The sequence below is a fragment of the Megalobrama amblycephala genome, linkage group LG21 (assembly GCF_018812025.1).
Source record: "Megalobrama amblycephala isolate DHTTF-2021 linkage group LG21, ASM1881202v1, whole genome shotgun sequence".
NCBI classification, from domain to species: Eukaryota; Metazoa; Chordata; class Actinopteri; order Cypriniformes; family Xenocyprididae; genus Megalobrama; species Megalobrama amblycephala.
Window position 1 is genome coordinate 14,174,048 of NC_063064.1, and position 16,167 is coordinate 14,190,214.

At 35.0% G+C, this 16,167-nt stretch overlaps 2 protein-coding genes across 6 annotated transcripts in view; both read left to right on the plus strand.

The window, feature by feature from the left end:
- Positions 1–16,167, plus strand: part of magi1b (membrane associated guanylate kinase, WW and PDZ domain containing 1b) — a 1,153,738-nt gene that overhangs the window by 765,254 nt on the left and 372,317 nt on the right.
- palm1a (paralemmin 1a) overlaps positions 1–16,167 on the plus strand; it is a 55,137-nt gene that overhangs the window by 33,299 nt on the left and 5,671 nt on the right. For 2 of the 5 annotated variants that reach the window (XM_048172281.1, XM_048172283.1), the window contains 5 exons: positions 2,938–3,065; positions 7,585–7,693; positions 10,368–10,389; positions 10,698–10,763; positions 13,538–13,669. In XM_048172281.1, the coding sequence (XP_048028238.1) occupies positions 2,938–3,065; positions 7,585–7,693; positions 10,368–10,389; positions 10,698–10,763; positions 13,538–13,669 (457 nt within the window). The remainder of the gene's footprint in view (positions 1–2,937; positions 3,066–7,584; positions 7,694–10,367; positions 10,390–10,697; positions 10,764–13,537; positions 13,670–16,167) is intronic. The other 3 variants (XM_048172284.1, XM_048172282.1, XM_048172285.1) reach the window with 3 other exon arrangements.

Below are 16,167 nucleotides of genomic sequence, written 5' to 3' on the forward strand. Positions count from 1 at the left end.
AGGTTGACGCCTCCAGCACCGGACTAGGGGCAGTCCTGTCCCAACGACAAGGTAACCCACCTAAACTTTATCCATGTGCTTACCATTCCAGAAAACTCACGGCAGCAGAACGCAATTATGATGTTGGAGACAGAGAATTGCTGGCTATGAAGGCGGCGTTCGAGGAGTGGTGCCATTGGCTGGAGGGAGCAGCACATCCTTTTCGTTGTCTTAACAGATTACAAGAATCCTCGAGTACCTTCACACCGCCAAGAGGCTCAACCCCCGTCAGGCTCATTGGTCGCTGTTCTTCTCACGGTTCCACTTCACTGTTACCTATGGTCCAGGGTCGAAGAATGTCAAGGCAGATGCCCTCTCACGCCAGTTCGAAGGTGAGACCAACCCAATAAGCACTGAAACTATAATACCTGCCTCTCTTGTTATCGCACACGTCAAGTGGGATATCATGTCAGAATTGGAACAGGCCAACGCAGAGGGCGAAATACCTCCAGACTGTCCTCCCTCCAAGGTATTCATCCCTGTGAACTTCCGCAGCCGCATCCTCGAAATGGTCCACAACTCACCCGCTTCTGGTCATCCAGGCATCGTCACCACCATACAAATCCTGCAAAACCGGTTCTGGTGGCCATCCTTACCCAAAGACTCCACTCAATTCTTCAAAGCATGCCACATTTGCAACATGAACAAACCATCTCATCAGGTTCCTGCAGGTCTGTTACAACCACTACCTCTACCACGTCGTCCTTGGTCCCACATTGCCATTGATTTCATCACAGACTTACCAACCTCAGATATACTACAATATAGACTGTAATAGATTGTTTCTCCAAAGCCTGCTGCCTCATTCCTTTACCCAAACTGCCTACCACCATGCAAACAGCCGAGCACCTCTGCAATTGGGTCTTCAGAATCTACGGCTTACCAGAGGACATATGTATCCGACCAAATCACATGTCAAATTACACCAGTTTCATTTCGTTTTGCCTCACCTAACCACTTTCGCATCTCTCCCACATTTCATGTATCCCTGCTCAAACCTGCCGATGGTCCCGGCGAGGAGGGAGAGGAGGTGTCAGGTGATCAAAGCCCCCCGCCTATCCTGGTCGAGGGCGAGGAGGCTTATCAAGTCCGTGAACTGCTGGACTCGAGGCGCAGAGGAAGAGTACTCCAGTACCTGGTGGACTGGGAGGGGTATGGCCCAGAAGAACGTACCTGGGTCAATGCGGATGATATCCTGGACCCTAACCTTGTGGAGGAATTCCACACTACTCATCCAGAGAGACCAGCCCCTCGGCTTCGTGGAAGACCTCGGCGCCGGTTGCCTCCTCGTGCCAGGAGGCGCTCACCTGCCTGTTACCTGACTACGATTCTGCCTGTCCCTGTTATACCTGTTTGCTCCTGTTCGACCTTGCCTGTATGATCTTTATTAATAAAAGCATGCAAATGGATCCCTGCCAGATAATGAGTCGTTACATATATATATATATATATATATATATATATATATATATATATATATATATATATATATATATATATATATATATATATTGCCATGGAAATTTTCTATAATGTTCATCACTAAAGTCACTAAATCTTTCAATTTTTTATTAAGTGTGATTTTTTTTTTTTTATTTCTTCTCTAAACTAGTCAAGACCTGTATTGGGGGATATTGGTTGAAACGATAGTAGCAGCATTGCAACTCCATTGTAACAAGATCATATTTACCCTAAATCTATGTTTGCATTGTTAAAGAATATATACACTAATGATTTGATCAAAAATACAGTTAAACAACAGTAATATGTAAAATATTATTATAATTTAAGTTTTCTATTTAAATATGTTTTAAAATGTAATTTATTCCTGTGATTGCAAAGCTATTTGCCATTCAGCAGCAATTACTCCATTTCTTATCAGTGTTGAAAACAGTTTTTGCTGCTTTCTGTTTTTGAGATCACTGATACAATACCATTCAAAGGTTTGGGTTAGACATATTATTTTGTAGACAGAATATTTTGTATAGACATGTAAAGACATTTATAGTATTTCTTTTTTTCAAATAAATGCTGTTCTTTTGAACTTTCTGGATTTTTTTTATTTTTTATCATGGTTTCCATAAAAATATTAAGCAGCAAAAATGTTCTTAACATTGATAATAATAAGAACCATCATTAATAATTGAGCTCCAATAATAATTGACAATAACTGAGCACAAAATATTAGAATAAAGGGTCATGTGACACTGATAAATGGAGTAATGACTGTTGACAATTCAGCTTTGAAATCACAGAAATAAATTACATTTTAAAATATTTAAAAATAGAAGTTATTTTAAGTTGTAACATTTCACAATATTATTGTTTTTACTGTTTTTTGTATTGAATAAATGTTGCCTTGCTGAACATAGGATATTTTTTCCATAACATTACAAACATTTTAATGTTTGACCAGTAGTGTATTCAGTTGTGTTCAGAATGGAATACAAGCATCCTGATTACTTGTATACTGTATACTACTTACTATTTACAAAAAAATTAAAAATAGTATAAAATGTGCAACATTATTACATACAGTAGTTGTCTTGAAATACTTGATTCTGATTGGTCAGTTGTAGCAATCAGTGCTCAAATATTTTTAAATTAAATGCCATTTTCAATAGCAACACTGTATAACTGACCACTCAGAAAGAAACAAACAAACAAAAAAAAATTATTATTTCACATTTTTGACCCAGTTGTGAGTAAAAGTGACATTTGGTTGAAATCTGATAAAATCAATGATTCAGTAATTAAAAAAATAACAATGATTGCTTTTATATCATGTCACATTGGTTCAAAGAAGGTTGAAGGAGTGCATTATGGGATACAGTGTTCCTCAGAGTATATTCTTTTGTATATTGCACATTTTGACAAATGCCGTGCGTTTTCTTGTAGTCAAAGGCACTGAGGGAAAGATGGCTGCTGGACGGTGCGCCCTCTGCAGGACCGGAGGAAGACGAGACCACAAAACAGTTGCGGGAAGATGAGGCCAAAACCAGAGGTCTTGAGGAGGCAATTCATAGGTAAACCAGTCACATCATTTTTTTTATAAAAAGGCTTGTAAATAAAAGTAGATGTCTGTCTCCTGGCTCTGTTTTTCAGTCCAGCTGCAGTTAGAGTCCCTAATGTGGGATCCATCAGCCTGGACTGTGTAATATGGATCTACTCAAGATTTTTCTTATCCAATTTGTCTCAGTTTATTCCTAATGGTGAAAAAGTATCATGGATCTTTCTGCTGGCAGAGCAGTCAGTCTGGATCTCCATTCCCTGATTAAATGTCTGCTCTGGCTGCAAGGGCTCCTGGCACAGAACTGGTATGCCAACCAGTGAATCATGCCAGTAAACAGCCAATGCCAGTGAGGCCTGGTGTGGAAGACATTCATAAAGGTGTTGTGTGAAAAATCAGGATATGTGAGAATAGATTTTAATTGGTACAGATCCTTGAACTTTGTAAAAGTGTTTTGTCCAGTAACCTAAAAATGTGTGTAATATTTGTGTAAATAATAGTAAATAATGAAGAGAACAGTTTTTAATTAGTGCAGACATATAATAAAATGAAGTTTTTTCATCACCTAAAGATATACCCATTTCCATTCTAAAACCTTATTTTGCAATGCAGAAGTAAGCTATTTACTTTGAATGTGCAACACTTTTAATTCTTTAGCTGCTATAGGTAAATATATGACTCTTCTTAAAGTATGAAATGATATATTTGTTTCTAGAGATTCTGGAAACTCTGTGGTCTTAGTACTTTTGGACCTAACAGCAGCTTTCGATACAGTTAATCACTCCACTCTTATTTCTTGTTTAGAGTGCTATGTAGGCCTACAGGGTAATGTTCTTAAATGGTTTAAGTCTTATTTGTCTAACAGATGTTATACAGTTAATATTGCAAACTGCACCTCGTCCGTAGCCAAGCTTACGGAGTCCCACAAGGCTCTATTCTTGCTCCCATTTTATTTTATTTTTATTACCCACTGGGTAATATTTTCAGAAAACATGGGAGTTTCATTACATTGTTTTTCGGACGATATCCAAATTTACTTGCAATTAAAAAAAAAAGGAGACACAAGCGATTTTGAGATATTGGCAGCCTGTTTGAAAGATCTAATGAACTGGATATCTCTAAACTTCCTGCATCTTAACAAATCGAAGACTGAGATGATTGTGTTTGGTCCAGCATCTACTTCAGCTACTTTAAAAGCCAAGCTCACTCATCTTGAACTCAACATGAAACCGTATGTTAAAAACTTGAGCTTTATTATAGAAATGGACAAGCAATTCAATTTAATTGTCAGGCCTAGTTTTTTCCATCTTCTCCAAATTTCAAAAATTAAGCCATTTCTTAATTTTAAGGATACACAAAAGGTCATTCATGCTTTCATTTCATCATGTTTAGATTACTGCAATTCGCTGCAAGGTTATTGACGCATACATGTAAGCGGGAACATATATTACGCCTTGATTTCAAAGTACTCACACTGGTTTATAAATCTATTCATAAGCTTGCTCCATCTATCTGACCTCATTTCAGTTCACCAGCCCCCTAGATCACTTAGGTCAAGGAATCAAATTCAACTCAAGGTGCCAAGAAACATAGGGGTAATAGAGTGTTTCAGGCAGCCAGTTCCAATCTTTAGAATAGTTTACCACTACACATCAGATCAGCACCCACTGATCTGTTTTACAGTGCTCAGCGTAAATGAGTACACCCCCTTTGAAAAGTAACATTTTAAACAATATCTCAATGAACACAAAAACAATTTCCAAAATGTTGACAAAGACTAAGTTTTATATAACATCTGTTTAACTTGTAACATGAAAGTAAGGTTAATAATATAACTTAGAGAACAAAATTTTCAGTTTTACTCAAATTAGGGTGATGCAAAAATGAGTACACCCCACTGAAATTCTCTGGAGCAAAGCTAGATTTTAGACTACAAATGTCTAATTTAACAAGAATTCAACCACTGGTGAGTCTAATTATTCATTACACAGGTGTCCAGCAGACAGTCTGAACCCAATCGAACACCTATGGGGAATTCTGAAGAGACAAGTTGAGCATCACTTTCTATCCAGCATCCAGTCTTTAAAAGAGGTCATTCTTGAAGGATGGAAAAAGATAGATGTAGCAAAATGTCGCAAACTTCTTTATTCCATGCCTGTGCTGTCATTAAAAATCATGGAGGCCATACAAAGTACTAGATGTAGCAGTTTTTGTTGTGGGGTGCACTCATTTTTGCATCACCCTAATTTGAGTAAAACTGAAAAATGTGTAATCTAAGTTATATTATTAACCTTACTTTCATGTTACAAGTTAAACAGATGTTATATTAAACTTAGTCTTGTCAACATTTTGGAAATGGTTTTTTGTGTTCATTGAGATATTGTTTAAAATGGTACTTTTCAAAGGGGGTGTACTCATTTACACTGAGCACTGTACCTAATGACTGTAAAGCACCTTGGACAATATACATTGTGATTATATGGTGCTCTGTGGGCCATTCTACAGAACTGGTTCAAACTGCTGTCCCACAACCAAAAAACACATTTAAAAAGCATTTAAGTATTTAATTTTTAGATGTTTACTAAGATCCTTCTATTATATATTGAATCCCACAATAATATAAAAAAAAAAAAAAAAAAAAAAAAAAATATATATATATATATATATATATATATATATATATATATATAATCATCATTTATTGGGTACTTTCAATTGGGTGTTGGCTATCGTGAACCCTAACCCTAAATTTCAACTTGTCAAGTCTATTCGTCTTCATTTATATAGCGCTTTTTACAGTACAGATTGTTTCAAACAAGCTTCACAGTGATAATAGCAAAATTAATGGACAGAGATTGTTTTGGCTTTACAGCAGCTCTAGGAAAAAGTTATTATCGAGTTTTTGATTGAATCACTTCCGTTGTAAAAATCATTAATTATTAACTTAGGGGCCGCTTAAATGACTTTTTTTTTAACTGAAAACAGAAGACTTTTAATGTGTTCTTGCCGTTAATTTATGTTTATTCTATAGGTATGCGCGTTTGAATGTGTATGTGTGCACAGATGCTTTGTCCCTCTTTACAAAGTGACATCGCCAAATCACCAGTCTGGCCCGCATAATACAGAGTCACTATTCATTTCCGTGGATCCATGTGAACTGGGATCATTTTGATAATGTTTTATCTATACATGGGCTGCATTGTCGTCGTGTCTAGGCACAGGTCCTTCATCTCAACCGGATACAGCCTGGATCTGGCAGACTACAGTAAACCTCAGGATAAACAAAGAGAGACTAATATTAGCGGTAGACACCATTCTTCTTATGATAAAGCGAGTACATCAGGTGTTATGGGAAAGTATTGATATATATATATATATATATATATATATATATATATATATTTTTTTTTTTTTTTTTTTTTTTTTTTTAATCAAGAAACTTTATGTAAAAACATGTGTCCCACATTAGTCCATTGGCTGAGACTGATTTTAACCACACTTCTACATTTTTGATCAGGAAATATTCCCTCCCTCTGTCCCTCCCTCTCATAGCCTCTCTTTCATAGTAGATAGGTACCATAAATTTGAGTTAAATGTGTTCAAAAGTCTGTCACTACCGAAACAGTCATTACCGAAACATCATCGTTGTTGTGGTAGTGACAAAAGGTAACACATAATCATTTATTTGGGGAAAATAAACAACATTTTTGTACAGTTATGCAAATCATTAGTATTTTAATATGTTTTAGTAGTATTTTAGTATGAGTTAAAATAAAACATGGGATGTTTTGTCAAAAATAAAGTATATTGAATTATCAGCTAAGATGTTATTATAGTGATTGGTTCAGTGCATATTCAAACTAATGAATCCTTAACTTTGAAATCAGTATGATAAACTTTATGCCTTTTACAAAGAAAGACTGGATTCAAAATACAACAAATCTCATAAATTACACTTGAAATATTGTTAAAATTGTAATTGTTGATTTACCTGTGAAAGCGTATATATTTACAAGGTAGATGTAAACAAAATCTTAATAGGTCAGCACTTCTTATTAAATTATTGTTTCAGTAGTGACAAATTTGGGAGAGGAAAAATATTCCAAAATTTTCTGAAAATACAATTACTAGAAATGTGTACCTTGGATATTATATAATTTGCATAGATAAAAAATTTGTGGAAAAAGACATTTTTTTTTTCCAACTCTGACTTTAAACCAACTCTGTAGAATGGCCCAAAATGACAAATGACAAATAACTAGAAGAATAACAAAGTGCAGTAAACAGTAAAACTATTTTGCACTACAAAGCAGTGTTTTTATAATTAATGTGATAACAAATAGCATAGTTTGCAATATCAATCAGCATAACAAGCTATTTTTGTACAGATAAAATAAATGGAATTGAATTGCACTGGAAGCCTTGCACATGTAAGTTAGAAATTCCTGGACCCTCTGTTATGTTAAAAATAAGGTGGAGAGGTAATCTAAAAATAATATATTATTTTTCTCTGTCTCTCTCTATCTTGACCACAGACTGGAAAGAGAGCTGGAGGAGCTAGAGACAGGTTTGTCTGCAACATCCACCAAAGAGAACCTGTCAGACGCAGTACAGGAAGTCAACACCAAGACAGTAGAAAAAATGGTGAGTTCTGACCATCAGCTCTTTCGAACCCATAAACTTCACCCCAGGGTGGGTAGCAGGGGATCCCGAGGCTTCTTTTGAAGCCTTTAGTGCATGACACACAATAGGGGACTGTCTCATGTCTGGCTACACAAAGGCCATCCTGATTAAGGGCAGTGTTTGAGCTCACTGCTTAAAGTGCACAAATCTGTCTCAATCAAACAGCATGCTCTAAACATTCAGGACTGACTGACTTTTTGCACTCACTGGAAGCGTTAGTGTGCTGCATTCAGAGGGAATTCCATAGCAACACTAATTATTTTCTCTGATTTGACTTTTCTATAGTGGTAAATATCTATAAAGAACATCATATGTCACGGACCAGTGCCTGCTGACCTCTAGTGCTTACAGTTTATGTGTTGTGTCATCAGGACTGTTATTCAAATTATATGTATTTGAATATATTTCTAAAGAAGGGTTCAGATAAAACAGATTACTGCTGCCTTTACGTTTATGGAAATTACTGAATTAAGAAATGACAACTTAGAGTTGTTCAAATCCAAATGATAAGTTTCTTTTCTAGAAGCCCTTACAACGCCAAAATAGATCCACATGTGGCTTTGTCGTTGATGACAGCAAAATCCTTATTTGCTCTTCATTTCTACATGTTCTTGCAAAAATAAAACGCATGAAATATGTATTGAGGTACCTAACTTGTCTTGAGCTGCTGAAGCAGCTGCCATTTTGGTTCTTATAAATGACAGAGAATGAGAGAAGTCAGAGCTTTCAAAACATTCTGATTGAACTGAATGTTTTTACAGGTTGGAATGTACAGTATATTAAACTATGGGTAGATGTTTAAAGGGATAGTTCACCCGAAAATTGTGTTATCATTAAATAGTTTGTTCCAAACCATGTATGAATTTCTGTCTTGTGTTGACACAAAAGAGTAAATGATGACAGAAATTTCATTTTTGGGTGAACTATCACTTTAATGTTAGTTCACTTTCAAATGAAAATTACCCCAAGCTTTACTCACCCTCAAGCCATCCCAGGTGTATATGACTTCATTCTGATGAACAAAATTGGAGATATATTAATAAATATCCTGACGCATTCCGAGATTTATAATGGCAGTGAGCGATACCAACGAGTATGAGCTGAAGAAAGTGCTTCCATCCACATCCATCCATCATAAACTTACTTCACATGGCTCCAGGGGGTTAATAAAGTCCTTCTGATGTTTGTATAAAAAAGAAAACCCATATTTAACAAGTTATTAAGTAAAATATCTAGCTTCCGCCAGACCGCCTTTCATGTTCAACTTACGAAGAAAGTGTAAACTGGCGGCACATCAGTTAAGGTTTTTCCGTAAGTTGAATAAGGAAGGCATATGACCTAGTGTAAGCTTTTTGAACTGCGAGAGTTTTACACTTTCTTCGTAAGTTGAATACGGAAGACCATCTGGCGAAGCTAGATATTTTACCTCATAACTTGTTAAATATGGATTTTTTTTTTTACACAAATGCATCGCTTCACTTCAGAAGGACTTTATTAATGCTGTCACCATCTGTGAAAAGGGTCCATTGTCTGCATCTGACAGAAAATCGTAAGCCATGAAACTTGAATGTGAAATTGTGTTCAAGAGAAAAGACAAGCACAGATACTAACCTGAATGTTTCTGGTTTAGACTTACTTAAAGGGTTAGTTCACCCAAAAATTAAAATAATGTAATTTATTACTCACCCTCATGTCATTCCACACCCGTAAGACCTTCGTTCATCTTCTGAACACAAATTAAGATATTTTTGATGAAATGTCAAAAATTTCAGTGAGGCCTCCATTGCCAGCAATATCACTGAACCTCTCAAGATCCAGAAAGCTATGAAAGACATATTTAAAACAGTTCATGTGAGTACAGTGGTTCTACCTTAATACTGTAAAGCGACAAGAATACTTTTTGTGTGCCAAAAAAACAAAATAACGACTTTTCAACAATATCTAGTGATGGCCGATTTCAAAACACTGCTTCATGAAGCTTCGTAGCTTTACTAATCCTTTGTTTCGAATCAGTGGTTCAGAGCGCCAAAATCACGTGATTTCAGTAAACGAGGCTTTGTTGCATCATAAGTGTTTGAAATTTCAATAGTTCACATGACTTTGGATACGCGATCCGAACCACTGATTTGAAACAAAAGATTTGTAAAGCTTCGAAGCAGTGTTTTGAAATTGGCCATCACTAGATATTGTTGAAAAGTCGTTATTTTTTTTTTTGGCACACAAAAAGTATTCTCGTCGCTTTATAATATTAAGGTTGAACCACTGTACTCACATGAACTGTTTTAAATATGTTTTGAGTACCTTTCTGGATCTTGAGATGTTCAGTGACATTGCTGGCAATAGAGGCCTCACTGAGCCATCGATTTCATCAAAAATATCTTAATTTGTTTTTTCCGATAATGAATGAATGTCTTACAGGTGAAGAACGACATGAGGGTGAGTAATAAATGACAACATTTTCAACTAACCCTTTAACACTCATCGAAAGTACACTTGAAGTAAACAGAAAAGATTATATTCACAATAACAAAGTAATTTGACTGATGACCATATTCGGATATTTCATATTTAATACAAACATGTATAATTGGTATCAAACTCTTTTTTTCTCTCTCTTTCTCTCTCCTTTTTGCAGGTTGTGACAGACTCTGTAAAAGGTAACATCATCATCTCTGACACCAGAAACACCTCTAATGATAGCCTTTTCATGAGCAACATTAGATCAAAATTCTTTCTTCACACACTTTAAAATCTCAAAAACAGTTATTTATAATGTTACACAGACAAAAGACCAGTTTTTGAAGTTATCCTTGTCATGTATCCACTGGGGTAAAGGACATTGCAGTCAGTCTTGTGTCTAGTATTCCTTCCCGTCCTCCCTCTCTCCCTCCTGTTCCACACTCTTGCTTCTTATACCTTTTTATCATTCTCTGTCCTTTCTGTCCTCATTCACAAACCTAATTAGAGGTCAAAGTTCACGTCAGCCCTCGTCTGGAGAAATCCGGAGGTGTCTCTGACATGATGAGAGCAGGTGAGTGTTGGTCCAACCCTAGCTCACGCAGAGATCACACTCTCTTCCTGCTGTTTTTACCCTTTACCCCTCTAATTCTGAGATAAAGACCACATACTGATAGAAAGAGACACAAAATGAGAGTTAAGTTTCTTTCTGAGCCCAATAAGTACACTTTTAGACCTATTAGCATTAATGTCATTGCAGTAGATCAGTGGTTCTCAAATCTTTCAGACCCTTAACTGTGCCTTTGCCGAAGCTGGGAAAAGCCCTAAACACTCACATATACACCCCAACAGTATATTTAGAATTTTTTTCTATCTAATTCAAATGCACTAATTTCTAATTAGAAACAGATTTAGAAATTTGGAGAAAAGTTTCATCATTAAAACTTTTACTGTATGTTTGGAAGCACTTCTCTTGGTTAATTTTGATATCATGTTCTAAACCGATTGATAAATGTAAAGAGAACTTATTTTACATTTTGGACTGAAATATATGACTAGACCACAAAACTCTTGTGGGTTTCAAAATCACAAATACTGTGCTATGTCAGTGTTTAAAAACGTACTAATCTTGTGCTGATTTCATCTAATCTTGTCTTCTGATTCTCTGTTCTCTCAGTTGATGTGTGTTTGCATGTGTGTGTGTCTGTGAGTCTGGCATATTCACCAGATCATCTCTTAATTATAAAGTTGAAAAGCAGAATAACATCTAATAGAATCAGTTATTTTTAAAAGTTACACTTCTAAAGGATTAGGTTGCCATGGCTTTTAGCATTTTTTTTTTTTCGTGATAGATAAATAACTATATGTACCTGTTTTTTAATATTTAAAGTATTTAAAAATATATTATATATGTTATATAATTTAAAAATATATATTTAATGTATAAAACAGGTTAGTTATTTTTTAAGTATGTTTAAAGTATTTTTAACATAATTTATATATTACATTTATATATTATTATACAAATTATCATTGAGATATTTAGAATTAACCTCAACAACAAACAATAAAAAACACAACAAATTATTAAATAATTAATTATAATGATATATACAGTACTAGTCAAAAGTTTGGTCACATTACTGTTTTCAAAGTTTTTAAAAGAAATCTCTTATGTTCATCAAGCCTGCATTTATTTAATCAAGTAAATCACATTGAGAGTAAATCAGCATATTAGAATGATTTCTGAAGAATCGTGTAACACTGAAGACTAGAGTAATGGCCGATGAAAATTCAGCTGTGCATCACAGAAATAGATTATATTAAAGTATATTAAAATAGAAAAAAAATATTTTAAATTGTAATAATATCTCACAATATTACTGTTTTTTTCTGTATTTTTGATTAAATAAATATACATATATATGCACACGGAGCTGGGTAGATTACTTATGAAATCAGTTACTGATTACCAATTACATGACAAAATTTGTAATCAGTAATATAATCTCTTAGTTTACACATTTTTGGTAAAGTAATCTGACTAATTTAGGATTACATTTAGATAGGGCTGGGCAATATATCGCATGCGATTGTCAAGCGCATTTCGTCAGTAAAGCCGGTTCCCTGATTACCGCTAAATCGCCATCACCTGCTTTCAAATGGAGCGGCATTTAATAGACAGAGCCGTAGATCACTGACAAGCGTTCATATCACGTTCATTATCGCAGATGAATCGCCTTCTGCGTGATATTGCGTAGCTTGACAGATACAAAGAAAAATTATAGTCCAAAAAATATATTCTATTCACCAAATGCAATGTATGGACATTTAATACTTCAAAATACTAACACTAATGTACCTGTTAGTGTTTGCTGATAGTAACACTGAATAAAACAAAATCACATCTTATAATTTTAAAACATATTTAATTAAAATTAAGTACATTAGGAAAACAGGAACATTACAAAAACAAATATTGAAAAACATGAAATTCACAGCTATATCACTGCTACGTCAAATATTTAATCTATACTTCATATATTATTATTATCATTATATTATTATTATTTCATATAATATTTCATATATATTCATCTATATTTCCCCAACCGCCGTAAAACTCGAAGAATCACGAACGTATATAAGCGGCAGGTTTATTACAAAAAAAATATAAATGTTAAAAAAAAGAAAAATTAGGAGAATCAATGAATTGTGAACAACTTACTGCCATTGTGTAAATAATATGTAATCATGTAATCCATAAAAAAGTAACTGTAGTCTGATTACGAGTATTTTAAAAAAGTAGTTTACTCTAATTACTAGTATTTGATTTTTGGAATCTGATTACGTAATCCAGATTATATGTAATCCATAACTACCCAGCTCTGTATATATATATATATATATATATATATATATATATATATATATATATATATATATATATATATATATATATATATATATATATATATAGTTTAAAAATATATACTAGTTATAAGGAATTTCTAAGTTCTGATTATACAAAAATGAAAAATATATATTTCTATTATAGAATATTATCTATATTCTCTAATTAAGATAATTTATCATAAATTACATTAGAACACAAACAGCACCATGTAGCGCCCATCAGTCATATTGTCTTTCAACACCTCACTCCGCATCATTGTTGTCATAGTGCGCAACAGACAGGCTTTTAAAATCACGTTTGACTGGTTGTTTGAATATAGAAAGCAACTGGCCTCAAACAAATGTGCTTATGTGTGTGTGTTAAATGACTTCATGTGAGTGTGACAGCACATCATTGCAGGATGGTAATGTGTTCTTTCGTTGGCACTGCAGCGATGTACTCCGTAGAGATCACAGTTGAGAAGGACCTGGTGACTGGCGAGACCAAAGTCCTGTCCACTAACACACTGCTCCCCAAAGACCTCTCGCAGCAGGGGGTCAAGGTCTATGAGGATGAACAGAAAGGTGGCTGGCAATAGAGCAGGCACGCGTGGCTTTGCCTACTTTACGAGAAGTGTACATGTTTACATTAAACTTATGATGGAAAAAATTGTTAGAACATCAGTTGCAGTTCTTATTTGACCATGTTTATGTAATTTAATTGCAAACAGTTAAGACAAAAAATGCATCATTTACTCACCCTCATGTTGTTCCAAACCTGTGTATGACTTTCATTCTTCCGTAGCTCTCATATTTTAATCTCACTTTCACATGTTTTAGTTTGCAGTGCCGTTGTGGGTCATGTGACATGTGAGAATCATTTCCATTCAGCGTGATTGACATCAAACCCAGCATGATGCATCTCCAAGTGGCATATTTAAATATATGCAAAGGTGTTGACATTTAAAGGTGCCGTAGAACGTCTTTTTAAAAGATGTAATATAAGTCTAAGGTGTCCACTGAATGTGTCTGTGAAGTTTCAGCTCAAAATAACCCATAGATTTTTTTTATTAATTTTTTTAACTGCCTATTTTGGGGCTTCATTAAATATGAGCCGATTCAGCGCGCAGCCCCTTCAAATATTCGTGCTCCTCGCCCCCCGAGCTCGCACTTGCCTTAAACAGCATAAACAAAGTTCACACAGCTAAAATAACCCTCAAAATGGATCTTTACAAAGTGTTCGTCATGCAGCATGTCTAATCGCGAAAGTACAGTATTTATTTGGATGTTTACATTTGATTCTGAATGAGCTTGATAGTGCTCTGTGGCTAAAGCTAACATTACACACTGTTGGAGAGATTTATAAAGAATGAAGTTGTGTTTATGAATTATACAGACTGCATGTGTTTAAAAAATGAAAATAACGACAGTCTTATCTCCGTGAATACAGTAAGAAACGATGGTAACCACATTTAACAGTACATTAGCAACATGCTAACGAAACATTTAGAAAGACAATTTACAAATATAACTAAAAATATCATGATATCATGAATCATGTCAGTATTATTGCTCCATCTGCCATTTTTCGCTATTGTTCTTGCTTGCTTACCTAGTCTGAAGATTCTGCTGTGCACATCCAGACGTCCTGCCCTTGTGTAATGCCTTGAACATGAGCTGGCATATGCAAATATTGGGAGCGTACATATTAATGATCCTGACTGTTACGTAACAGTCGGTGTTATGTTGAGATTCGCCTGTTTTTCGGAGGTCTTTTAAACAAATGAGATTTATATAAAAAGGAGGAAACAATGGTGTTTGAGACTCACTATATGTCATTTCCATGTACTGAACTCTTGTTATTTAACTATGCCAAGGTAAATTAAATTTTTAATTCTAGGGCACCTTTAAGAGCTGGGATGGCAACAAGTATCAGTGAATAAAATATACAACAAAGGTTATTGTAAAAACGTGCCTCTATACCTACATTTTTGCAAAACTCCAAAAACGCACCTATACATACAATTAATTAGGGTTTCCAGCTAAAATGAACACTAGTGGTAAGAAAACACAGACATTTATTACATTTTCAAATAAAGTATGATTACGGGGCAGATTATCGATTAATAAAGACAGTTCCTTGCACAATACTATGTTACAAAACACTAACCATAGTGCATGCTATAAACTAATACATTTTGATGTGTGCGTCAGATAACAGCTTCTTATGTATGGTTTTGTTAATGTAGTAAATTTGCTGGGTAGCTCATCTGGTAGAGAACGGCACTTGCTATCTGAAGTGCATGGGTTCGAGTCCTGTGAAACTTGAGTCATGAGATTATAGCAGTAAGTTAAAATGGTGTGGTTGCATCAGCGACAATAGCCTTGTGGGCAGCGCACCGACATATAGCACAGTTGCGCTTTGGGTGTCCCGAGTTCGAGTCCTGGCTCGTGGACCTTTCCTGATCACGTCCCTCTCTCTCTCTCTCCAACTTACTGTCCTGTTCATAATAAAACAAAAATGCCAAAAATAAATCTGAAAAAAGAAAAAAAAAAATGGTGTGGTTGTTTCAGAAAATGCATTTTATATCAATTGGTTAGGTGTAGGGTTTAGTGTAGGTGCTATGTTATTTTCAAACACAACAGAGTATTAACCTTATACAGTCACTCACCGAACATTTCAAATCTGAACTGCTGCAATATGTACAACAAGAAAGGTAGGCACATTTTTACAATGAGCCTGGGTTGTAAATTTATATCTCACACAAAGCATGTGATTTTAAAAGATGACAATAAGTCATATGAACTACTTCTATGGTACTTTTTTGTCCTTTTTGGAGCTTGATTGCCCCTGTATGCTTTTATTGTATGGAAAAGAGTAGCTTGGACATTCTGCCAAACTTCACTTTTGGGTTCCACTAAAGAAAGTGAGTCAAATGGGTCTGGAACAACATGAGGGTGAGTTAGTGTCAATCAGTATCAACATATGAATCTTATATTTAGATTTGTCATCAAATGCTGGTCACTTCTCGTAAAGGAATAATCTGAGCATGGCTTTAGATGCAGGGTTACCACAAACTCCT